Source organism: Emericellopsis cladophorae (assembly GCF_022114955.1).
Source record: "Emericellopsis cladophorae strain MUM 19.33 chromosome Unknown NODE_23_length_310842_cov_116_589050, whole genome shotgun sequence".
Lineage (NCBI taxonomy): Eukaryota > Fungi > Ascomycota > Sordariomycetes > Hypocreales > Bionectriaceae > Emericellopsis > Emericellopsis cladophorae.
The window spans coordinates 170,815-189,652 of NW_026250948.1; the positions used below are offsets into that span (position 1 = coordinate 170,815).

An 18,838-nucleotide genomic window follows, 5' to 3' on the forward strand; every position below is an offset into this window, starting at 1 on the left:
TTCAAGTGCGCCTGCGGGTATATGATACATGCTCCTACATTGTGGACTGTACAGAGCTGATGGACGCACCGGGACGACCTATCTTGCGTTTCGCAAATCGACGCCCATCCCCAGTAAATGATTGCTAGTAATACCAGACTTCCACCCAGACAAGCCGCCTCTCCAACAGTGTCCATGGCCTAGTCATCGTCGCCATACTTAGGTATAGGCTTGGCTTCGCCCCCCAGAAACACTGTCCTCCAGTCAGCCCATGTTCATGACCATCGCAGCTCACGGCATAGGCCGAGAAAAAACTTACGTCGGTCAAAAAGATAGTAGCTCGTCACCAACAGAAACGGCAGCCCGACCATGCCGCCCAACCACCTCCTGCTCAGTTCCCTGTATCGCTGGTCATATGTCTTCTCCCCAGCCGCCTGCCTCCTTGCATGCTCCTCAGCCTCGACTCGCCGGAGACGGACGTGTCGAAGGTGGGCCTCGCGCTGCTCGGCCAGTGCTGCGGCTTCTCCCACCGTGGCCTGAGTATCTGTCGTGGCGGCGTCCGGTCGGTCGCGGGACAATCGTGGAGAAGAATTCGGCTTCTTGGAGGACGAGGGGACAGCGCTAGGAATACCCAGGCCCGATGTCGATGGCTTCTTGAGGGGAGCGCGCGCTGCAATGTCGTCGTACTCCTCGTCCGGTTGGCTCTTTTGCGCCTTGTAGGCTTGCGCCGCTCGCGCTGCTGTCCGTGCCTGCGGCGACATGTTTTCGACGGTGATGTAGCATCGTGTACTATTCCGCAGGGCCCCGAGGCCTCTACATATGAGGGCTCGTGGCGCTGGTGCAGGATTCATGATGACGATGTTGCGGCCGACGTGGAAAACGCAAGGCAGCGCGCGTCCTTTTGGTGTGGGATTGGAAGGCTCCGGAGTTCGGCACTTGGGCGCGCGAATGCCGTGTCACGCACTTCAACAGCAACCAATACGTAGTACACCCACCAACATCACAGCTACGGATCAAGATGAGCTCCACTAAGCCAATAGATGGAACCGAATTTCACTTTCTTCATTACCGAGCCTTTGATTTATTGTACAGACCCTTCCTAAACGCCATAGATGCCCAGAAAAGCAGACCCTGCACAACCACATGGATGCTCACGAGAACGGCCTTCAGTCATCGTCGTCATACGTCGGACCAGCGCCCGGAGTGGGCGCAACTCCATAGCCACCAGGCGTGGGAGCACTCGCTGCCGGAGTGGGCGCAGTATCAGCAGCACCCCATCCTCCTTGCCAAGCGCCAGCTGGTGTGGGCGCGCCTGCAGCAGGAGTCGCGGCACTACCGTAGCCTCCTGGCGTAGGCGCACTCAGGGCACCGCCACTAGGAGCCGTGAGGCCTGATCCAGGCGTGGGCGCGTCATAGGCTGACCCTGTTGCTCCTGGCGTGTAGCCCCAGGGGTCGGTGGCCGAGACACCAGGCGTGGGTGCCGAGTAAGCTGGTGTTTTCGAGCCCCAGGAGTCACCACCACCACCACCATAAGCAGGCGTCCTCGACCCAGCACCGAAGGCATCTCCAGGCGCGGGCGTGCGGCCACCCGGTTGCCAAGCTGGCGTGCGTGATCCCGAACCGCCATACGCTGTCCGGCTGCCGTCATATGGGTTGACAGTGCGGCTGCCATCGCCCATGGCCCACGCAGGAGTGCGGGAACCACCAGAGTCGGCCTTCCATGCTGGAGTTCGACTGCCACCACCGAGAGCAGGAGCTAAATTATTAGTCAGTACAGGCATGGATGATGATGCGCAGCTTGGTAGACTTACTTCTGGAACCCCAGTTTGCCATTGGCGTCCGGCCACCCGACTGCTGGTATCCAGGCACACGGCTGCCGCTGTACCCCCCAGGCGGCCCACCACGACCTCTGCTGTTGATGTCAATCGTCTGCCCTGTCTTCTTGTCCTTGACATTCAAATGGTTCTTGTCCACCGTGATGATCTTGCTCTTGGTGTGGAGCTCGACCCGCGCGTGTGTGTCCGTGGTATCCTTGACAATACCCAGCAACCCCTTGTAGGAGCCCTTCTTGACGACAACCGTCTGATCAATCAAACGATCCTTGCCAAAGCTCTTTTGCACGGGCTTCTGCGGCTGCTCATTCGTGTTTCGCCTCAGTGCTGGGTTCATTTGCGTCAGGTCAGGCCCAGCAGATGCGTTGTTCAGACGTCCACCCTTGGCCGCAATGGTGTTGACGACACTTGCCTTTGTGACAAAGACACCTGAGTTCTCGGTCGTCTCGTTTGTGTGCAAAAACACATAAGAACGGTGAATGTGAATGATCTTGCCCTGGCGCTGCATGCCAACAGCCTCCTTGACAACATCGTCCAAGCGGATCTCAGCACCGTTGCGATCGGCTGCCACGGCTGTTTTCCGCTGCGGAAGCTTGTTAGAGATCTGTGAAGGCATCACCTGTCGGGTAGCTCCGTGCTGGTCCAGCACCACCAGGGATTCCCTGTCCACCTTGACAACGCAGCCCACGGTGGTGGGATCCAGCTGCACCAGGTCGTGCAAGCTGTACTGGCCCAGGGACCCTTGGCCGCCCATGTCACTCGCCTCCCTGAGATCCTTGCTGAACACCGTGACCTCAGTGTTAGTGTGGTCTGTCAGGATGGTTACACGATCCTCTGAAATCTTCACAACTGTGCCAACCTCGTCGCGGAATTTGCCGCCGATGACTTTGACGTGGTCGCCGACGCTGAACCGCTTGCGCAGGCCCTTGGTGGGCACTTCGATTGTTTGACCTGCAAGGTCGCCCTCCGTGACCGAGATGGTGACAATATCACCCTGCACGTTGGTCGCTTTGCCTACCACGCCCTTTTGCTCTCCAGCGTACACCTCTATGACGTCGCCGGGGAGGTAGGTCACAAGACTGTTGTTATCCTTCAGACTGGCTGCCAGAGCCTTGAGATCCAGATTTTCAGTGCCGTCCTCGGCGCCAGAGGTGAATCGCGAGACCTCTTCCAACGATGGGGCCACGTCCCGGACCACCAGCTGCTGGATTTTTATATCCTTGACCTGGAAGCCCCTTTCGAACTCTTCGCCCATGTAAGTCCAAGTGTTAGTCGTGGGGTTGCCTTGAATGTTGCGCGGGTGTCTGCGACGCGCTTCCACCTCACTGAAAAGTCGTTGGGGCGGGCGGGGACCTGGCATCCCAGGCCTCTTCCTCTTGCCGTCGTTGCTGATCAGCTCGTCCCTCACGCCATAGTCCAGTCGCGGGATGAATCGGACACGCGCCTCGAGTCCATTCTCGGTCACGTCGATGACCTGCGCCAAATCACCGGCATGTTTGGCGGGCTTCTTGAGACGAACCCAGGCATCGGGCTCCAGATTCGGGGTCTTGCTGACTCGGAACAGCTCGGGCATGTCCTTAATCTCCACCAAGATCATCTTGGTTCGCGGATACACATTGAGCATGCCGTCCAGTGCCTTGATCACGTCCGTGGACCTTTGGGCTTCGACGTAAATGAGACCCTTCATTATAGAATCCACACCGCCGCGCTCAAAGGCCGAGGTGATTGCGAGTTCTTCCTTGGTCCCGATGCGCTCTTCGATGCGCTTCTGGATCGAGTACACCACTTCCCTTTCTTTTCCCTCTTTACAGCGAACACCCCAAATGCTCGGATCGTCAACACTGGGCAGCAACAGTCTCTTCGGTGTGACTGCCGAATCCGCCAGCCCTTTGGCCGATCTGCGATTGCCGTAGCGCTGTCTGAGGATCTCGGCCTGCTTTTCCGCGTCAAGACTCTGCTCCATCTCTCTCCTACGATCGAGCTCGCGGTGTCGTCTGTCGTCCTCCATACCGCCGCTGTCGGCCACGTCATCGGGGTGCGCATTGTCGATAAAGTCTTCAATCTCTTCGCCGTCCTTCTCGTCATCCTCGCCTTCGTCTTCGTCGTCGACTTCGGCCTCGATATCGAAGAATGCGTTTCGCTTGTCGCGGCGACGTTTGCGCCGATGGCCCTAATGCTGTCAGAGGCGCGCCATTAGCCGCAATGCGAGGTGTGCTACCTGCTGAACGTCTTCATCCTCGTCGTCTTCATCTTCCTCATCATCTTCCTCGTCGTCATCGCCTCTGCGCGCGGGCGCATCATCCTCCTCATCCTCCTCGTCTTCGTCGTTCTCTTCTAAGGCCTGTGCATGGGAGTCTGGAGCATCGGCATCTTCGCCATCGGGGCTGCGCGCCCTCTTCACGCCTTTGCTCTCCTGATCGGGTTCCTCGTCGGACACGTCAGCCGGCGCCGGGTTGAAGTCCTCCTCATCCGATTCGTCGGAACGATTGTGATCGAGAGACGCCATTGTGGAAGCCTGGCGAGCAGCTGAGATTGATGAAGGAGGAAAGAAATGGACAGGTTGGCGCTCGAGCGCGGCGTACGAAGAAGCCAAAGTTTCGAGCTCGGGCGGGTGAACTTCGGCAACGCGACCGTAGCTGTTTGCATAAATTACGCAGCGCGTTGTGCAGGATCCACTATTTGAGTTGTGCATGGTCACCCCACCACCAGCCGCCGCACTGCCTTGCTTGCTGGCTATGGACAGCCGCTTGGAGATCTTCCCTCGGCAACCGACAATACGTTATCAATATCCGGATTGGACATTATCCTCATGTAGACTCACACTCCTGGACATAAGCAGGTTCTGGTTCCAAAATGAAAAGTATCCTCATCAGCCAGTTCCTCGACTCTGTCTCCGAAGTAACCGTGAGCACTGTGCCATTTCCACAGCCGAACAGCAATGAACTTCTCATCAAGATCATAGCTGCTGGTGTCAATTTTGTGGACACTCTCTACGTACGTATGTTCCCTCCTTGTTAGGATTGGTCGTCTGATGATACAGGCTCGCGGTAAACACCAGAACAACCGCTCTTTGGTCCGGCCCCCCTTCACACTTGGGCTTGAGTTCGCAGGTGAAGTCGTGTCTGCGCCATCGGATTCTCCACTTCAGCCAGGTGACAAGGTGTTCGGCAATCAGGTTGGCTCTTACGCAGAATACATCACTGTCAGCCTCTCGGATGCCGGGCAGTTGGATAGGGTGCCTCAAGGATGGAAGCCCACTGACGCCGCTGGCTTGGGGGCCACTCTACCTGTATCCTACGGGGCTTTACTACTAGCTGGTGCCCCCAAGAAGGGCGCCAACCTGCTCGTCCACTCGGCCGCTGGTGGCCTAGGTGTCATGGCTGTCCAACTCGGTGTTGCGTTGGGATATACTGTTCTTGGGACCGCGGGATCGTCGTCGAAATGCGACTATGCCAAGTCATACGGGGCCACCCATTGCTTTGATTATAACGACAAGTCCTGGCCACAGCATGTACTCAAGGCAACAAATGAGGTCGGTGTCGATGTGATTTTCGACCCAGTGGGCCTCGTGGATCTGAGCCTCAAATGCATCGCATTCCAAGGCAAGGTGCTAGTCGTGGGGTTCGCGGGGCGAGAAGGCAACATGGAGAAAATCGCAATGAACAGGGTCCTGCTGAAACAGGTTTCCTTAATCGGATATGTGAGTGCCTGTGTATGATCGCGCTGCATCGTCGTTAACACACAGTCAGCGCTATGGAGAAACCCTGCGGCGGGATCCTGAGGAGAAGGAGCGCATATGGTCGGATCTTGGCCCGCTAATCGCGTCCGGTCGGGTTCAGCCGACGGTGTCCAAGATCTACAAGGGCTTGGAGAGCGTTCCCCAAGCGTTGCATGACCTTTCATCGCGCAAGCTATCCGGCAAGGCTGTCATCAAGGTGAGCGAGGACGAGACGAGATCGCGGCTATGAATGAGATATTTTTGAACCTAGAAATGATGCTCGCCAACGCCGCCCCATATGTCCATCTCACGTCCACATCTTCGTCATCTACGTGTGCAACTATTTTCAACGCGAACCCGTCGCAACGGGTACTCCGTCTCGCTAGGAAACGCGAGTGCCCCAGATGCCGCGGCCGCCGCTCACACCCAGCCATTCGCCGTATTCTCCCGTCTGAAGGTGAGGGGCCCAGGCCAAGTTTCCAACCTCATAATCACATTCCCAACCGGCAATGGGGGACCTGCTGCTTTCTTGCGCCCCGTTGGCAGCCGGTGCTGCAGGTGTACTTGAGCTAGCACTCAATAGATCCCAAAGTAGAACTTGGCAATCATCTCCTCCGGACGCAAGAAGACCTCGTCGCAGTGGTGACCAGTCCAGACTGTTGACCGCACCGCCGTGGCCGCGCAGCTCAAGCAGCGCCTGGCCAGGTTGTCGGGCGTCGAGTATGCGGATGGTGTTTGAGTCTTGAGCAAAGGTGGCAAGGAGGTGGGTATCATGGGGAGACGTTGCAAGACGTAGCAGAGGGGGCGGGTTGGAGCCTGACTGCTGAGCAGACGTTGGGCTAGCGCGAGCTGGCGAATCAACTAAATAGGTCAGACCAACTCTTCTTGGGGAACCAAGATACTCACCTCTGTCGTCCTTGCCTGTCGGCTCATAAATGATGGTCGAGTGTTCAAGGCTTCGCAAGTCGAACATGCGCACACTGCCATCCTGACCACAGCTGACGAAAACATCCACCGTATTCGCGCAGAAACGGACGTCGTACACCTCCTTGTCGTGGGCAATGAGTTGGGTTTTCGCTGTCAAGGACGGAATATCCCAGATAGTGCAGGTAGTGTCAATGCTAGACGTAATGATGAGAGCTGGGTTCATGGTGTTCCAATCGAGAGACGTCAATGGCGCAGTGTGATCGGGGGTCTTCGAATTGGAGAGCAGTGCCAGGGGTGTCAGTTTCGTAGCTGGGCCATCTTGTCCTCTCCGGCCGATGTTGCTCCCCGGAGTAGAAGGTGTCTCTGAGGGCAACGACCACAGCCGGAGATGGTCCCCCGATGTTGCTAATAGGTCTGTCGACTGTTTCTGCGACGAGGGCGGCTCCCACAACAGCCTTGTGACCGGGTAAGAGTGCGTCGCCTCTGCGATTTTGTTGAATTCGAGAGTGTACTTGGAGTTTCCTGGGGCGTATACATCTTGTGGGGTTGTCGTGGCATGGCTATCGAGGATCTGAATGAAATTGTGACCATCTTCCAGGTAACTGCCCACCGCCAGCTTGCCCGCGCTGTTCCCCTGTGGTCGCCATTTGCACCAGTCGAATGCATAAATGGGCCACGGAGCCATATAGTTGCTCGTCCCAGCCTGCGCGTGCGCAAGATCGTAACCCAGTGTTCCCGGGGCGCCATCCGACATGCTCGAGTCAGCCCGTGGTCGAATGTCGGCCAGGCCAAGAGGGGTGTTTGAAAATTGCCTCGTGCCGCTCGATGAGCCATATTTGGAGCTGACATCGGAGGGCGACATAAATTGCGAGGCCATGGACGCCGAGCCACCTGGCGTCGTCGGAGTGTACGGCTGGTAAGCGCTCGCGGAGTCGTAGGCGCCCGAGGGGCTAGATCGAGAGTAGGAATGCGACATGCTGAAGGATGGTCGCGAATGCTCTCGTTCGTCTGGCTGGGCGGTGGGAACAGCCGGCGCTGTGTTTGCAGATATGGCCGGAGGTCTCGCTGTCAGGCCGCCAGGCTGGAGGATGTTGGGTACAGCGCTGCTTGGCTGGTAGTGGGCGTGGGTATGCGGAAGTGGATGCGTGCGGGCGACGCTGGCCGCTGTCGCGGACGGGTGAGCTTGCTCGACCTTGATGCGCGGAGCGTAATCTTGTGGCGACATGTGCAACCGATCCGACATGTGAAGCTCCTCACGATGCCGGGATTGTTGCTGGGCGGGAGATGCCGATGAGGCACTGTAGGCGCCTTCAGCTGTTGAGTCCATCGGTCACGTCCAGTCGCCGGAGAGCTCGTGGGGTCCTGATTGGCCGAGCTGGAGTCGCAGAGCTGAGCAGGACCGGCTGCGCTGAGTTGAGCGATTGGGCCTAGTTCAGCTCAGGAGCTTCGGTGTAGCGGATATGTGTCTCGAGATCTGAATGAGTCAAGTCAATACCAGATGTAGGTTGTTGTTGGCTCATTAAGTTATGCCCGAGGCACAGATACTACTTGATGATCAGAGCTGAATTGGATATTCCACCTACCCTAGCTCACTAGCTCACTTTACCGTCCAGTCTCTGTTGACTCGGAGTTCAGTATATCGCAGTGGATCTCAAAATGTCAAAAACTATTTAACTAGTAGGTGAGTCTGGCCACGGTATAGTGCTTTGTGGAAGCAAGGGCGATTGCTTCAGCACTGAATCAAGTGATTCTAGTCGTCACAACGAGACGCTCAGCGCGCGTACGTGGCACTAGTACTAAGCACGACGACAGTAGACGCTCACGGAAAGAGGAACCCAGGAAGGGAATTCTCTGCAGTAAATCGATCTCAACCGTGTTTTACAATTATGGAAAATTTGAGATGAATCGTGGCCGTGGTGTTGCTTGGAGAATGTCATTAATTAGTTAGGTGCTATTAGGAGACTAACGTGTCACCGGTTATTATACACGTTAACGCGTTAGCAGCATATCTGACCCGATAAGTTATCACGTCTTATCCTCCATACATGTGATCAGACCATGCCAGATCCAACGTCAATGAAGGTCTTACCAATCCAGATCTAATACTTGAAGCACCGATAAGTCTTTTTCAGGTATTAGGCCGTCATGATATTGGTCCTCTTCTGCCAGAGTCTGGTTAAGGTGGTAAGCAACCTAGCTCAGCAGCTCGCGTCATCTGCTACCTTGCATCACTTCGACTCCCCTCGTGAGCTTGCTCCAATTGGGGCCGGAAGTCAGTTGGTCGCTCCTCGATCAATATACATTCATTCAAGCCCTGTCCATCCCCTTTGTCCCAAGCTATCTCACTACTAGCAGTTTTCTGCCTACTTAGCTATCGTATTTTTCGGGCGCGAGTCGATCGACACTCGAAACAATTAACCATCTGCAACATGCGCACATCCCGCGCCCATGACCATCGAAAAAGTCCTTCGAACGTGCGCTCCTCGAGCGCTTACAGTATGGAAGAGCTCGAGCCTTGGCCCGAAGACGACCACCGCCACGTGTTTATTGATCGCCCAAATTCCCATCAGTCATCGACATCTGACGCATGGCGCGACGAAGGGCAGTATTTCGGGTCGCCGCCGGAAGGAAAGCGCAAGACTCTCTTCTCGGGACCTCCACCACCAATCACATCTACAATACTGCCGCCAAAGACGCAATCTAGAAGCCTCGATCCAAGCGAGCGCCCTCGCAACACGGGCCTTGGGAGCTTGATCTGGGACTATAATCAACCGCAGGGTGAGGCACCCTCATACAAGACCGATTCGACTTGGCGCACAATCCGGAGACACGAGAGGGGTTTACAAAGAGAGATTCAGGATCTCCTTGATGCGCAGGGGAATGGTCTCGTGGCCAGTGGTGAAGACGAGTACAGTGATGCTGGAGATAGTACGCCCACTGGCACATTCTACTCTTCAAACTCTCGACTGGCCAATACACTCTACATTCCCCCTCAATCCACGGCAGAGGGAGACGTGATCCCCGTTCGCCAGCCGAAGCCAAGCACACCACGCGGACTACGGGCAGCAAGGACGGGACTAAGAAGGTCTATCTCGGTATTTGCTAAGCTCAAAGCGGAAGAGAATCAGCACGTCGAAGATGCTCTTGCGGAGCGCAGGAAGGCTCTGAGTCAACTACACAGACTGAGCCTCCGCAAGGATAGTGTTGAGACCGAATTGAAGACACTGGAGGATGATGAGCAGGAACCCTTGGGAAAAGAGCTAAGGGAGCTTGGTGAACGCTACGAGTCTATCACAAGCGATATCCGAGAGCTCGAGGAAAAGCTCATCGGCATGCGAAACCAAAGGCGCTGGCTCAGAGAGAAAATGGAAGATGTTAGAAACCGGAGAGATGCTGGCCTGAGTGGGTATCGCGGGGCGTTGAAAGACGTCGACTCGGAGGTCGCTCGCATCATGCGTCATCCCCCTTTCCAACCGCTGGATAGCGATGCACTTGGCAAAGCGCCCTCGACGGGAGGGCAAGAGTTCATCCGCATGATTCCAGAGAGGCGCACGGTTGATATGGCTAAGGGCTGGTGGGAGCAAGAAATCGCTGCCCTCGATAAACGGAAAACACTCGTGGAAAATGAGCAACGAGCGCTTCAAGAAGGTGGCATCGTATGGAACGATGTCATGCGTCTGGTGGCCGACTACGAAGCTCGCTTTCGAGCTGTTGTCAAGGGTGAGCAGTCAGTCTCGACCAAAGGAAAAGAAAAGCAGGTCTCCCAGGAGGAGATGTTGCGCGCACAACTCCCAGAGATGGACAAGGTGATGAAAGAGTTGAAGAGACACCATGAGCTTGCTGAAGACAAGAGCTGGACATTGCTAATCTGCGCTATTGGCGCTGAGCTGGAAGCCTTGCAGCAGGGCCAGGAGATGCTCAGAGAACTGCTGGACGTGTCACTGGTAGACCGCACATCCTCCCACGACTCAGATCACGATGACCAAAAGGCACACGCAGACCAGCAGGACAGTGACAATGAGGTACCGGCTGATCTCATGCTTTCCAAGGTTGATAGTCGGCCAAGCCAGGCATCAGCAGGCAGCATCGACAACGATGTTCCGCCGGATTTAATGGCGGAGCATCAGCAAGAGCCGAGGGAGAAGTTGGACTAGTCTCCTGTGTCGATAGATTTGTAACATCCGCAGCGTGTTTTTTGGATATAGGGAGTCACGCGTGCTGAGCGGCGCAGTTTTGGTCGGATACCCGTAGTATAATGGAAAGAGCAAGGGGAGAGCACCTGTACATCTCGGTCTTTCGAATTAACAGTCCAAACGCCTTGACCCAACGCCATCCTGATATCGTTGTCTCATCGAGTGCGCTCAAAATAGCCTGAGCTCCCTGCGATGGCCACGGACTGGTCCATCACCCATTCGCCGACGCCGAGGTAGTTGTCGATCCATTTGTTCAAATCTTTGCTCTCGCCCGCGACACGGTCGGTTTTGAATCTGGACATGTCAATACTGTCGATGCGGCGGCGGTCAAATTAGACTCACGTCAAGCCAGTTGAGCGCTTCATTCCCGCGAGGAAAGCCGAGACTGCCTTGCTGTTAGGAGGCCATATTCAAGAGTTTGGACTGGGTAGACTCGCCAAGCACGGCGTCAAAGGCATAGTGCGTCAGTCGTCCGAGCTTTGACCAGAGGCCCAGTGTCAGTAGGTTCAGGAGCTGTACGCCTTAGACTCGTCGTCAGGCATGGGTCAGGAGTACTCACGACCATTTTGTATGTTTTGGGTGATTGTTCGTCGGGAGCTGTCGTCCTGAGCGGTGGAGCTGTCATGCGACAATGGCGGCGGCGGCGGCGTTCGCAGAGGTGGATCGTCTGGCATCGGGCCGACGCGCCAAAGAGCCGATATTTGCACTTAACCAGAATATGCGTATCACGAGACTGGCAGGGCTCGCAGCTAAATGCCCGACGGAGCTTTCACCGCCCTAGTTATCGATAAAGTTGGCTCGGCGTAATTTTATGAGTCCAGCTTTAGATCTCGAGCAAGGAAAATCGCGCGACCCTGCGTGCAGATTTGGTAGGTTGCTAGTGCCTCATATCTACAGGGTGTGGGGGATTCGTAATAGGGACTTGTCAAACGGTCTTTTTCTTTTGTTGAGGTGGCCCTTACGTGGACCTGGAAAGTGCATGTCGCTGGACTTTTTTCGGAGTCTATCAATTAAAATCTCCCAACACCTCTCGAATCCTGTTTCGCCTATTCCAAGCCCCCCAAGATTGTATCCTTTGTGCGCATTGACAGTCGACGAGTCAAAATTGGTACGTTGCAGCAAGCCCGGAACTGCCTCAAGCTGCCCTTCCAGTCGTTGCACAGGGTCGGGCATCGAAGCTGTCCGCGCTTTACTGTCGCCTCCATGTCGTGGGTCGAAGCAGTTGCAGAAATTGTACTCTAGCGAGACGAAGCGCATTCCCACACATTACCCGCGTCATTTCTGCAGCCACATTGCTCTATCGCAAGGACTGGACCTAACTTCGCGGCTGCAGTGGTGGCAGTAGCGGCAGAATTGCCCCTCACCTGAAGCAACCTTGCAAACCACCAAAACCGCATCCTACAATCTCACCCCACCTCCGTCGCCCATCACCCTGCTACTTATCTGCCCTCCTTTCTACCATACACTTTGATAACTCCTCAATTCTCTTGTTCCTCCATCGACGACCGCTGACATGCCTCAAGAAATCTCGCCCCTCCGTCACCGTACCGACAGCATCATGGCAGCCACTGCCAAGGAGCACCTCGAGCTGGGCGGCAAGATCGCCTGGCTCGCCTCCCTCGACACAACCTACAAGCCCGAGCGCAACCTGCGTCGCTCCTCGATCATCTGCACCATTGGTCCCAAGACGAACTCCGTGGAGGCCATCAATGAGCTCCGCACCGCTGGTCTCAATGTTGTCCGCATGAACTTCAGCCACGGTTCGTACGACTACCACCAATCCGTCATTGACAATGCCCGCAAGGCTGGCGAGGTCCAGGACGGCCGTCCTATCGCCATTGCATTGGACACCAAGGGCCCCGAGATCCGAACGGGCAACACCAAGGGCGATGCGGATATTCCTATCGAGCAAGGCAAGATCATCAACATCACTACCGACGACAAGTACGCGACAGAGTGTGACACAGAGAACATGTAGGTTGAATTTCCCCTGATAGTGGAGATTGGCTAACGTTGTAGGTACGTTGACTACAAGAACATCACAAAGGTCATCAAGCCCGGCCGTGTCATCTACGTCGACGACGGTGTCCTCGCTTTCGATGTTCTGTCCATCAAGGACGAAAAGACCATTGAGTGCCGTGCCCGCAACAACGGCTTCATCTCCTCCAAAAAGGGTGTCAACCTGCCCAACACCGACGTCGATCTGCCTGCGCTTTCCGAGAAGGACAAGGCCGATCTGCAATTTGGTGTCAAGAACAACGTAGACATGGTCTTTGCTTCGTTTATTCGTCGCGCTCAGGACATCAAGGACATCCGCGCTGTCCTCGGTCCTGAGGGCAAGAACATCCAGATCATTGCGAAGATTGAGAACCGTCAGGGTCTCAACAACTTCCCTGAGATCCTCGCCGCCACCGACGGTGTCATGGTGGCCCGTGGTGACCTGGGCATTGAGATTCCCGCCGCTGAGGTTTTCGCTGCGCAGAAGAAGCTCATCGCCATGTGCAACATGGCTGGCAAGCCCGTCATTTGTGCTACTCAGATGCTCGAGTCCATGATCAAGAACCCCCGCCCCACGCGTGCGGAGATTTCCGATGTTGGTAACGCTATCACTGATGGCGCTGACTGTGTCATGCTGTCTGGCGAGACCGCCAAGGGCGCCTACCCCAACGAGGCCGTTTCCGAGATGCACGAGTCGTGCCTCAAGGCCGAGAACTCGATCCCCTACGTCTCCCACTTTGAGGAGATGTGCAAGCTCGTCAAGCGCCCCGTCAGCACCGTCGAGTCGTGCGCGATGGCGGCTGTGCGTGCGTCCTTGGATCTCGGTGCCGGTGGCATCATTGTCCTGTCCACCTCTGGCGAGTCTGCCAGGCTGCTCTCCAAGTACCGCCCTGTGTGCCCCATCTTCATGGTGACAAGGAGCGCGACAACCTCGCGCTTCTCGCACCTTTACCGTGGCGTGTATCCCTTCCTATTCCCCGAGGCCAAGCCCGACTTTGAGAAGGTCAACTGGCAGGAGGATGTCGACCGCCGCATCAAGTGGGCGGTCGAGAACGCCCTCAAGCTCAACGTCCTGACCGCCGGCGACACTGTTGTTGTGGTCCAGGGCTGGAAGGGTGGAATGGGTAACACAAACACCCTGCGCATCGTGCGCGCCGACCCTGCGCACCTGGGAATTGGACAGGCGGACTAAACAAAGACATTGAAAAGAATGACGAGTTTCCTTTGTGTGTGGATTTGAGCAATGCAACGTGTTTGGAGAACAACTTCATAGACTGGGACAATAGTTAATGACCGACCTCGAGCGCTGCCACTCATCCTCACTGTGCTATGTACGTGTATCACTACTCAAAGGCTGCCTAGCACTGTAGAGCCGGTCCACCGGGAGAGGCGTAATTGGTCGAAACTGGCCAGTAGATGTTGATGAGCAGCCCAGGATCGTTGGCCGAGTACGCCCCAGGGAAGCTCATTAGACTGGGCGAATATGTGCCCGTTCCACCTGTCACACTGACCTGAGTACAGGAGAGGTACAGCTGTGCGCCGTTGGGCGACGAGGCCGAGTGCAGGCCGGTTTGCTCGAAGCGGATGAGGTACTCGCCGTTGGCGATGCAAGACGGGATGGGGACCTCTATCTCCGAGACACCTACATTTACACTGTCAACATGCGCGACATCGATCTGCCTGTCAGTGAAGGGACGTACCGTTTGAAGGGAACTCGATGGAGGACGAGGTGATCTTGGGCGCATCTCCCCAGATCTTGAACCACACGTCCCCCTTTCCATCAAAGTTTGCAACAGAGCTGGGTGCCTTCGCCATGTAGACGTTGACTGGGCCGGGGTGATAGATGCTGGGCGCGATGGAGAACTTGACGGTGCCACCGGCACTCACGGGGAGTGTCTGGGGAGCGGCTGTTCCTGGGTTGAGCTCGTAGCAAGTCATCTGCGAAGACGTGACGTCGGTGATGGGCCCATTAGAGTTGTGGTTCTCCGTCCTGCGCGTAAACTGCCAGTCTGCGCTGGCCGACACGCCACCAGATGAGGCACGAGGAATAGTGTCTTCGGGAAATGGGTCAGTGGGAGGATTGCAGGTAGTAAAAGGGGCCTACTACTGACAGTGGGCGTTGGTGACGGCGCCGGCCAGAGCCAACAGAGCGAAAGAAAGCTTCATCTTTGTGGATATTATCAGTCGTCTTGGAAAGGCAAAGGTGGAATGATGGCCTATTGATTACTTTGGTGATTTCAAGTGTGAGATGTTTATACTGTCTGCCAAGGCGACCACGGAGCCAGGCTCACCGTGATGAAAAGGGGTTGAGTGAGACAATGCTACCCACCAGTTGTTGCCCTATACTATGTAGTAGTATCATCGCTGTGCCAACCCCGCAAAATAGATGATATCAGGCTAAAACCCTGATCAAGGTATCATACGTTGCTGTAGGATCGGCAAGTCTCTGTACATGTGTGCATGTCTCTCGTGGCCCGACACGGCCTAGAGTCAAATGAACGGCACGGCCTGATATGTCAATCCTTTGTCATCCGTGTGACTGCTGGCTGAAGCTTCACCAACACTGACAATACATGTTGCTTCATTCGGTGGCTAGGTAAGTCATCGTTACGAAGTACGGCGGCCGAGCCGAAGAGAATGTTCCTCCCTGCGTCAGTTTCGTGGCGGCCTTGGCTGCCAAATGAGCCTAATATGACATGTGCTGGCACATGTTATCTTGATATAGTTCTATTGGCTTGAGTAAAGCGGTACTCATAGAAGGGGTGTCTTCATGTGGACATCACGCGCTGGTGGTCACTTGCACCTGATCTGAGATTATAAACTCCATTGGGTGTACTTCATTAAAGTATCACCTCTGGAAAGGGTTCACGGATAGCAACAAGGGTCTTAAACAGTGTTATATTGACAGATAGATTGACTTGCTCGGTCTGGGCATTGTATGTGTATGCGTGGAAGCTGATCCCGGTGCCTCCATTCAAATTGGCCATGCCCAATGTCGGTGGCTGCAATAGTAGACTGACCTTTCCTGGGTCCTATAGCCTGCCGGAAGATGTCGATTATATGTCGCGAGCATTGCCGTAACAGAAAATTCTCCCCTCATATGGAAGATGCCCAAGAAGTACTACAACGCTTTGCGTCTCCACATATTTCCATAGGACTACGCCAGAATTCTTCTCACGTCCTCATGTTGTTTGAACTGAACTTGACACGCACGACCTTGACTTGATCTCTAGTAGCCTCACCAATATTTCTGAAGAAGAGGTTCAGGCAGAGACGTTACAGTGCGGGAGATCGGTGTGAGTAAGAAGATCGTGGTGGACCAGAGTTGTGGCAAAGCAAGAGTATTGAGGGCACAACTTGAGTGCTCAACAATGAACTCTGCGTCTACACATAACCATATGATTTTGCTGCATTCTTAAAATCGATTCTTTTTTCCTTATGCCGCAAAAGGAGTCTTTACTGCCAATATACCTAAATAATACATGCTGGTGCAATCACACGTAGACTACCGGCAGCTGCAGTCAGTCAGTTCCCAGTGCAGCCACCAAGTGACCAGAAAAACTCTAGTCCAGGAAAATTGAAAATATGAATTGTATCTGGAAATACTACTTTTCCCACGAAAAGAGCGTAGCCTTTTGGTTTATGTTTGGAAAAGGGGTCTGATAGCAAAGGCCCCTTTATGCTAGTGTTTTTCAATGTACCGGGTAAGTTTGTAGCGGGCTTGGCGGCGACCGGCTATAGTGGAGCTGGAGCTCAGGCTGGAGCTGTGGTGGGGGCCGGCTCCTGTCAGCGCCCGAGTCCCACTACGGGCGGGGCGTGACATCAGGATGTGGTCGACTGGACCGGTCGAGGCACGACTCATACCGAAGCTCGGCCATTGTTTCCTCCTTCGTGCACAAGTCCCAGTTGTCATGGCGTTCTGAACAGCTTCCAACAGCATGAAAAGCTTCATCACACCAGAGAAGAATACGCCACCATGTCCTTGATCCCCTATCAGCCTCAGGAGGGTCGTGAGATTGTTCTGTGAGGGGCAGCCCCAAGCGTCAAATACCAAGACTAACCAAGCTGCCCAGCCGCCATCGAAACGCGATCGTTGTCCGCGATTCAACATCCCATCGCCTCGAGATTCGGGGCCTCACCGAATGTCCGACATGTCGTCGCCCCTTTCCACGCGGCAGCAGCAATACGGACCGCTCCTTTGAATCGTCCTATGACCAACCCACCGGCGACTCGTACGTGGACCCCGATTACTTCCGCATGCTGCAGGCGGGAACCCGCGAGTCTCAACCACCAGAAGATCCACCGAGCTCAGTCAAGCGGTTATTTCAACCCCCTGCGTTGGGGCACGCGTCGCGGACGCCCCCTCCAACAAGCGTCGATGAGCCTGAAAGCACCGAATTCCTCTCGAGCAGCCCTGGTATCTCACAGAGCGAAGGAACGAGCATTCGGAAGCAAGCCTTCAGCCCAGGCTACTTTAAAACTTTCTTCAAGGAGGAGAAGGTTCTAGGGAAGGGCGGCAAAGGGGTCGTCCTGCTCGTGCGACATGAGATTGACAATTGCGACCTAGGGCACTTCGCTTGCAAGCGCGTCCCTGTCGGCGATGACCACACGTGGCTCGAAAAGGTCCTTGTCGAGGTCGGTCTTCTCAACAAACTTTCACATCCGAATTTGGTGTCTTACCGACACGTTTGGCTCGAGAGCACGCGCTTGACGAGATTTGGTCCTAGCGTTGCCTGCGCGTTCATTCTGCAGCAGTATTGCAACGGGGGTGACCTGCATCAGTACATCGTTGGCAGTGCGCCAAGGGAGGCTACAACGGAAGAGCTCAAGGCGCAGATGCGCAGGCGCTCCAAAGGACACGCAGAGAGGCCGCAGGATGTTCTTGGTGGCAGTCGGCAACTTTCCTTCGAGGAGATCTATTCCCTGTTCAGGGATATCACGTCTGGTGTAGCGTATCTGCACAGCAACAACTACATCCACCGCGACCTGAAGCCAAACAATTGTCTTCTGCACCGGGAAGGCGGGAAGCTGCGCTGTCTGATCAGTGATTTTGGCGAGGTGCAGCCTGAACATGCAATCCGCAACTCCACAGGGTCGACGGGGACCATCTCGTATTGCGCGCCAGAGGTGCTGCAGCAAGACGAATCCGGGCAGTTTGGCAACTTCACGACCAAATCGGACATATTCTCTCTAGGCATGATTCTCTACTTCATATGCTTTGGAGCATTGCCGTACCGAAGCGCCAATGCGATACAGGAAGAGCTCGAGGACTATGACGAATTGCGTGCTGAGATCAGCGAGTGGAAGGGATTCCAAGACGAGCGTCGCAAGAGAGATGACCTACCCCCAAGACTGTACACGTGGCTGAAAAGGCTTCTATCCCTGGATCCGCTCGAAAGACCCAGCGCGAGCGAGGTGTTGAGCGCGTTGAGAGGTGAAAGTGTGTTTGGAAATAACAGTCACGATCGCGTGCAGAATCTGGACTCGCCAGCCAGAGGCAGCACCCCTGTCCCAGGTATGTTTCTAACTACGGCGTAGCTTCGACAACACTTGATCTTACGTTTTGGCAGGGTCTACAGGTCTAGAGAAGCCACGCGCGCCGCATGTTCTGAGCACCGTGGAGCGGCCGCATCCTCTGGCTTTGGTGCAAAATCAAGAGTATGCCGAGAATGAGACGTCGTCGCCAGATGCATTACGGTCGCCTCCATTGTTGATGGCACCTCCCAGGAGCATCATGACTGAGCTACGGCACCAGACAAATCTGTTCCTGGTCGCCACTGGATTTGATGGAGATACTTTGAATCAAGGCATCCGTCTCGGATTCTTCCTCGTCAAGATTCTGACATTGCTGCGTCCTTGCTGGCCGTATACTGTCCGCCTCGACGTGGGCGTGCCTTTACTTCTGGTTGCCGCACTAGACATGCGGGTGCCCTCGTCCGGTGAGTACCAACTGGCGAGACAAAGCTCTGAAGGAGATATTGAGTTCGGACCGTCGCGATGGCGAGGTCTACTGTCAAGCCTGGTAATGATTGCGCTGCACGCAATGTGTTTGTGGATCGCCGGGTCGCAAGATGCACTTTGCGCTTTGTCGTAGACCAAGCGATTGAAAAGGCCTGCCTCACGCCTGTATCAATTACCTGGACCGGTGGTATTGATAAAAATAGACCGTAAGTTCGACACATGCCCACCTC

The 18,838-nt window shown here is 55.2% G+C and overlaps 9 protein-coding genes across 9 annotated transcripts; 4 read left to right on the forward strand and 5 right to left on the reverse strand.

Annotated features, from left to right (window-relative positions):
• Positions 1-179: 179 nt before the first annotated feature.
• On the reverse strand, positions 180-830 carry J7T54_004057 (uncharacterized protein; the record flags this gene model as incomplete). Its single annotated transcript, XM_051506576.1, has 2 exons — positions 180-232; positions 299-830. The coding sequence occupies 2 exons, from the start codon at positions 828-830 to the stop codon at positions 180-182; spliced, it is 585 nt and encodes a 194-aa protein (XP_051362140.1).
• A 315-nt stretch (positions 831-1,145) lies between these two features.
• J7T54_004058 (transcription initiation protein spt5) lies at positions 1,146-4,317 on the reverse strand (the record flags this gene model as incomplete). Its single annotated transcript, XM_051506577.1, has 3 exons — positions 1,146-1,735; positions 1,791-3,981; positions 4,030-4,317. The coding sequence occupies 3 exons, from the start codon at positions 4,315-4,317 to the stop codon at positions 1,146-1,148; spliced, it is 3,069 nt and encodes a 1,022-aa protein (XP_051362141.1).
• Positions 4,318-4,664: 347 nt separating this feature from the next.
• Positions 4,665-5,779, forward strand: J7T54_004059 (Quinone oxidoreductase-like protein; the record flags this gene model as incomplete). The annotated part of the gene is made up of 3 exons (XM_051506578.1): positions 4,665-4,809; positions 4,964-5,511; positions 5,561-5,779. 3 exons carry the CDS (start codon positions 4,665-4,667, stop codon positions 5,777-5,779), a joined length of 912 nt encoding a protein of 303 aa, XP_051362142.1.
• Positions 5,780-6,105: 326 nt separating this feature from the next.
• Positions 6,106-7,783, reverse strand: J7T54_004060 (putative WD repeat-containing protein-like protein; the record flags this gene model as incomplete). Its single annotated transcript, XM_051506579.1, has 2 exons — positions 6,106-6,368; positions 6,436-7,783. 2 exons carry the CDS (start codon positions 7,781-7,783, stop codon positions 6,106-6,108), a joined length of 1,611 nt encoding a protein of 536 aa, XP_051362143.1.
• A 1,102-nt stretch (positions 7,784-8,885) lies between these two features.
• Positions 8,886-10,610, forward strand: J7T54_004061 (uncharacterized protein; the record flags this gene model as incomplete). The annotated part of the gene is made up of 1 exon (XM_051506580.1): positions 8,886-10,610. One exon carries the CDS (start codon positions 8,886-8,888, stop codon positions 10,608-10,610), a length of 1,725 nt encoding a protein of 574 aa, XP_051362144.1.
• Positions 10,611-10,804: 194 nt separating this feature from the next.
• J7T54_004062 (uncharacterized protein) lies at positions 10,805-11,323 on the reverse strand (the record flags this gene model as incomplete). The annotated part of the gene is made up of 3 exons (XM_051506581.1): positions 10,805-10,943; positions 10,992-11,034; positions 11,209-11,323. The coding sequence occupies 3 exons, from the start codon at positions 11,321-11,323 to the stop codon at positions 10,805-10,807; spliced, it is 297 nt and encodes a 98-aa protein (XP_051362145.1).
• An 839-nt stretch (positions 11,324-12,162) lies between these two features.
• Positions 12,163-13,839, forward strand: J7T54_004063 (Pyruvate kinase-like protein; the record flags this gene model as incomplete). Its single annotated transcript, XM_051506582.1, has 2 exons — positions 12,163-12,623; positions 12,669-13,839. The coding sequence occupies 2 exons, from the start codon at positions 12,163-12,165 to the stop codon at positions 13,837-13,839; spliced, it is 1,632 nt and encodes a 543-aa protein (XP_051362146.1).
• Positions 13,840-14,005: 166 nt separating this feature from the next.
• On the reverse strand, positions 14,006-14,813 carry J7T54_004064 (endo-beta-glucanase D-like protein; the record flags this gene model as incomplete). Its single annotated transcript, XM_051506584.1, has 3 exons — positions 14,006-14,289; positions 14,348-14,701; positions 14,759-14,813. 3 exons carry the CDS (start codon positions 14,811-14,813, stop codon positions 14,006-14,008), a joined length of 693 nt encoding a protein of 230 aa, XP_051362147.1.
• A 1,810-nt stretch (positions 14,814-16,623) lies between these two features.
• Positions 16,624-18,741, forward strand: J7T54_004065 (serine/threonine-protein kinase-like protein; the record flags this gene model as incomplete). The annotated part of the gene is made up of 3 exons (XM_051506585.1): positions 16,624-16,670; positions 16,721-18,162; positions 18,218-18,741. The coding sequence occupies 3 exons, from the start codon at positions 16,624-16,626 to the stop codon at positions 18,739-18,741; spliced, it is 2,013 nt and encodes a 670-aa protein (XP_051362148.1).
• Between the last annotated feature and the right edge of the window lie 97 nt (positions 18,742-18,838).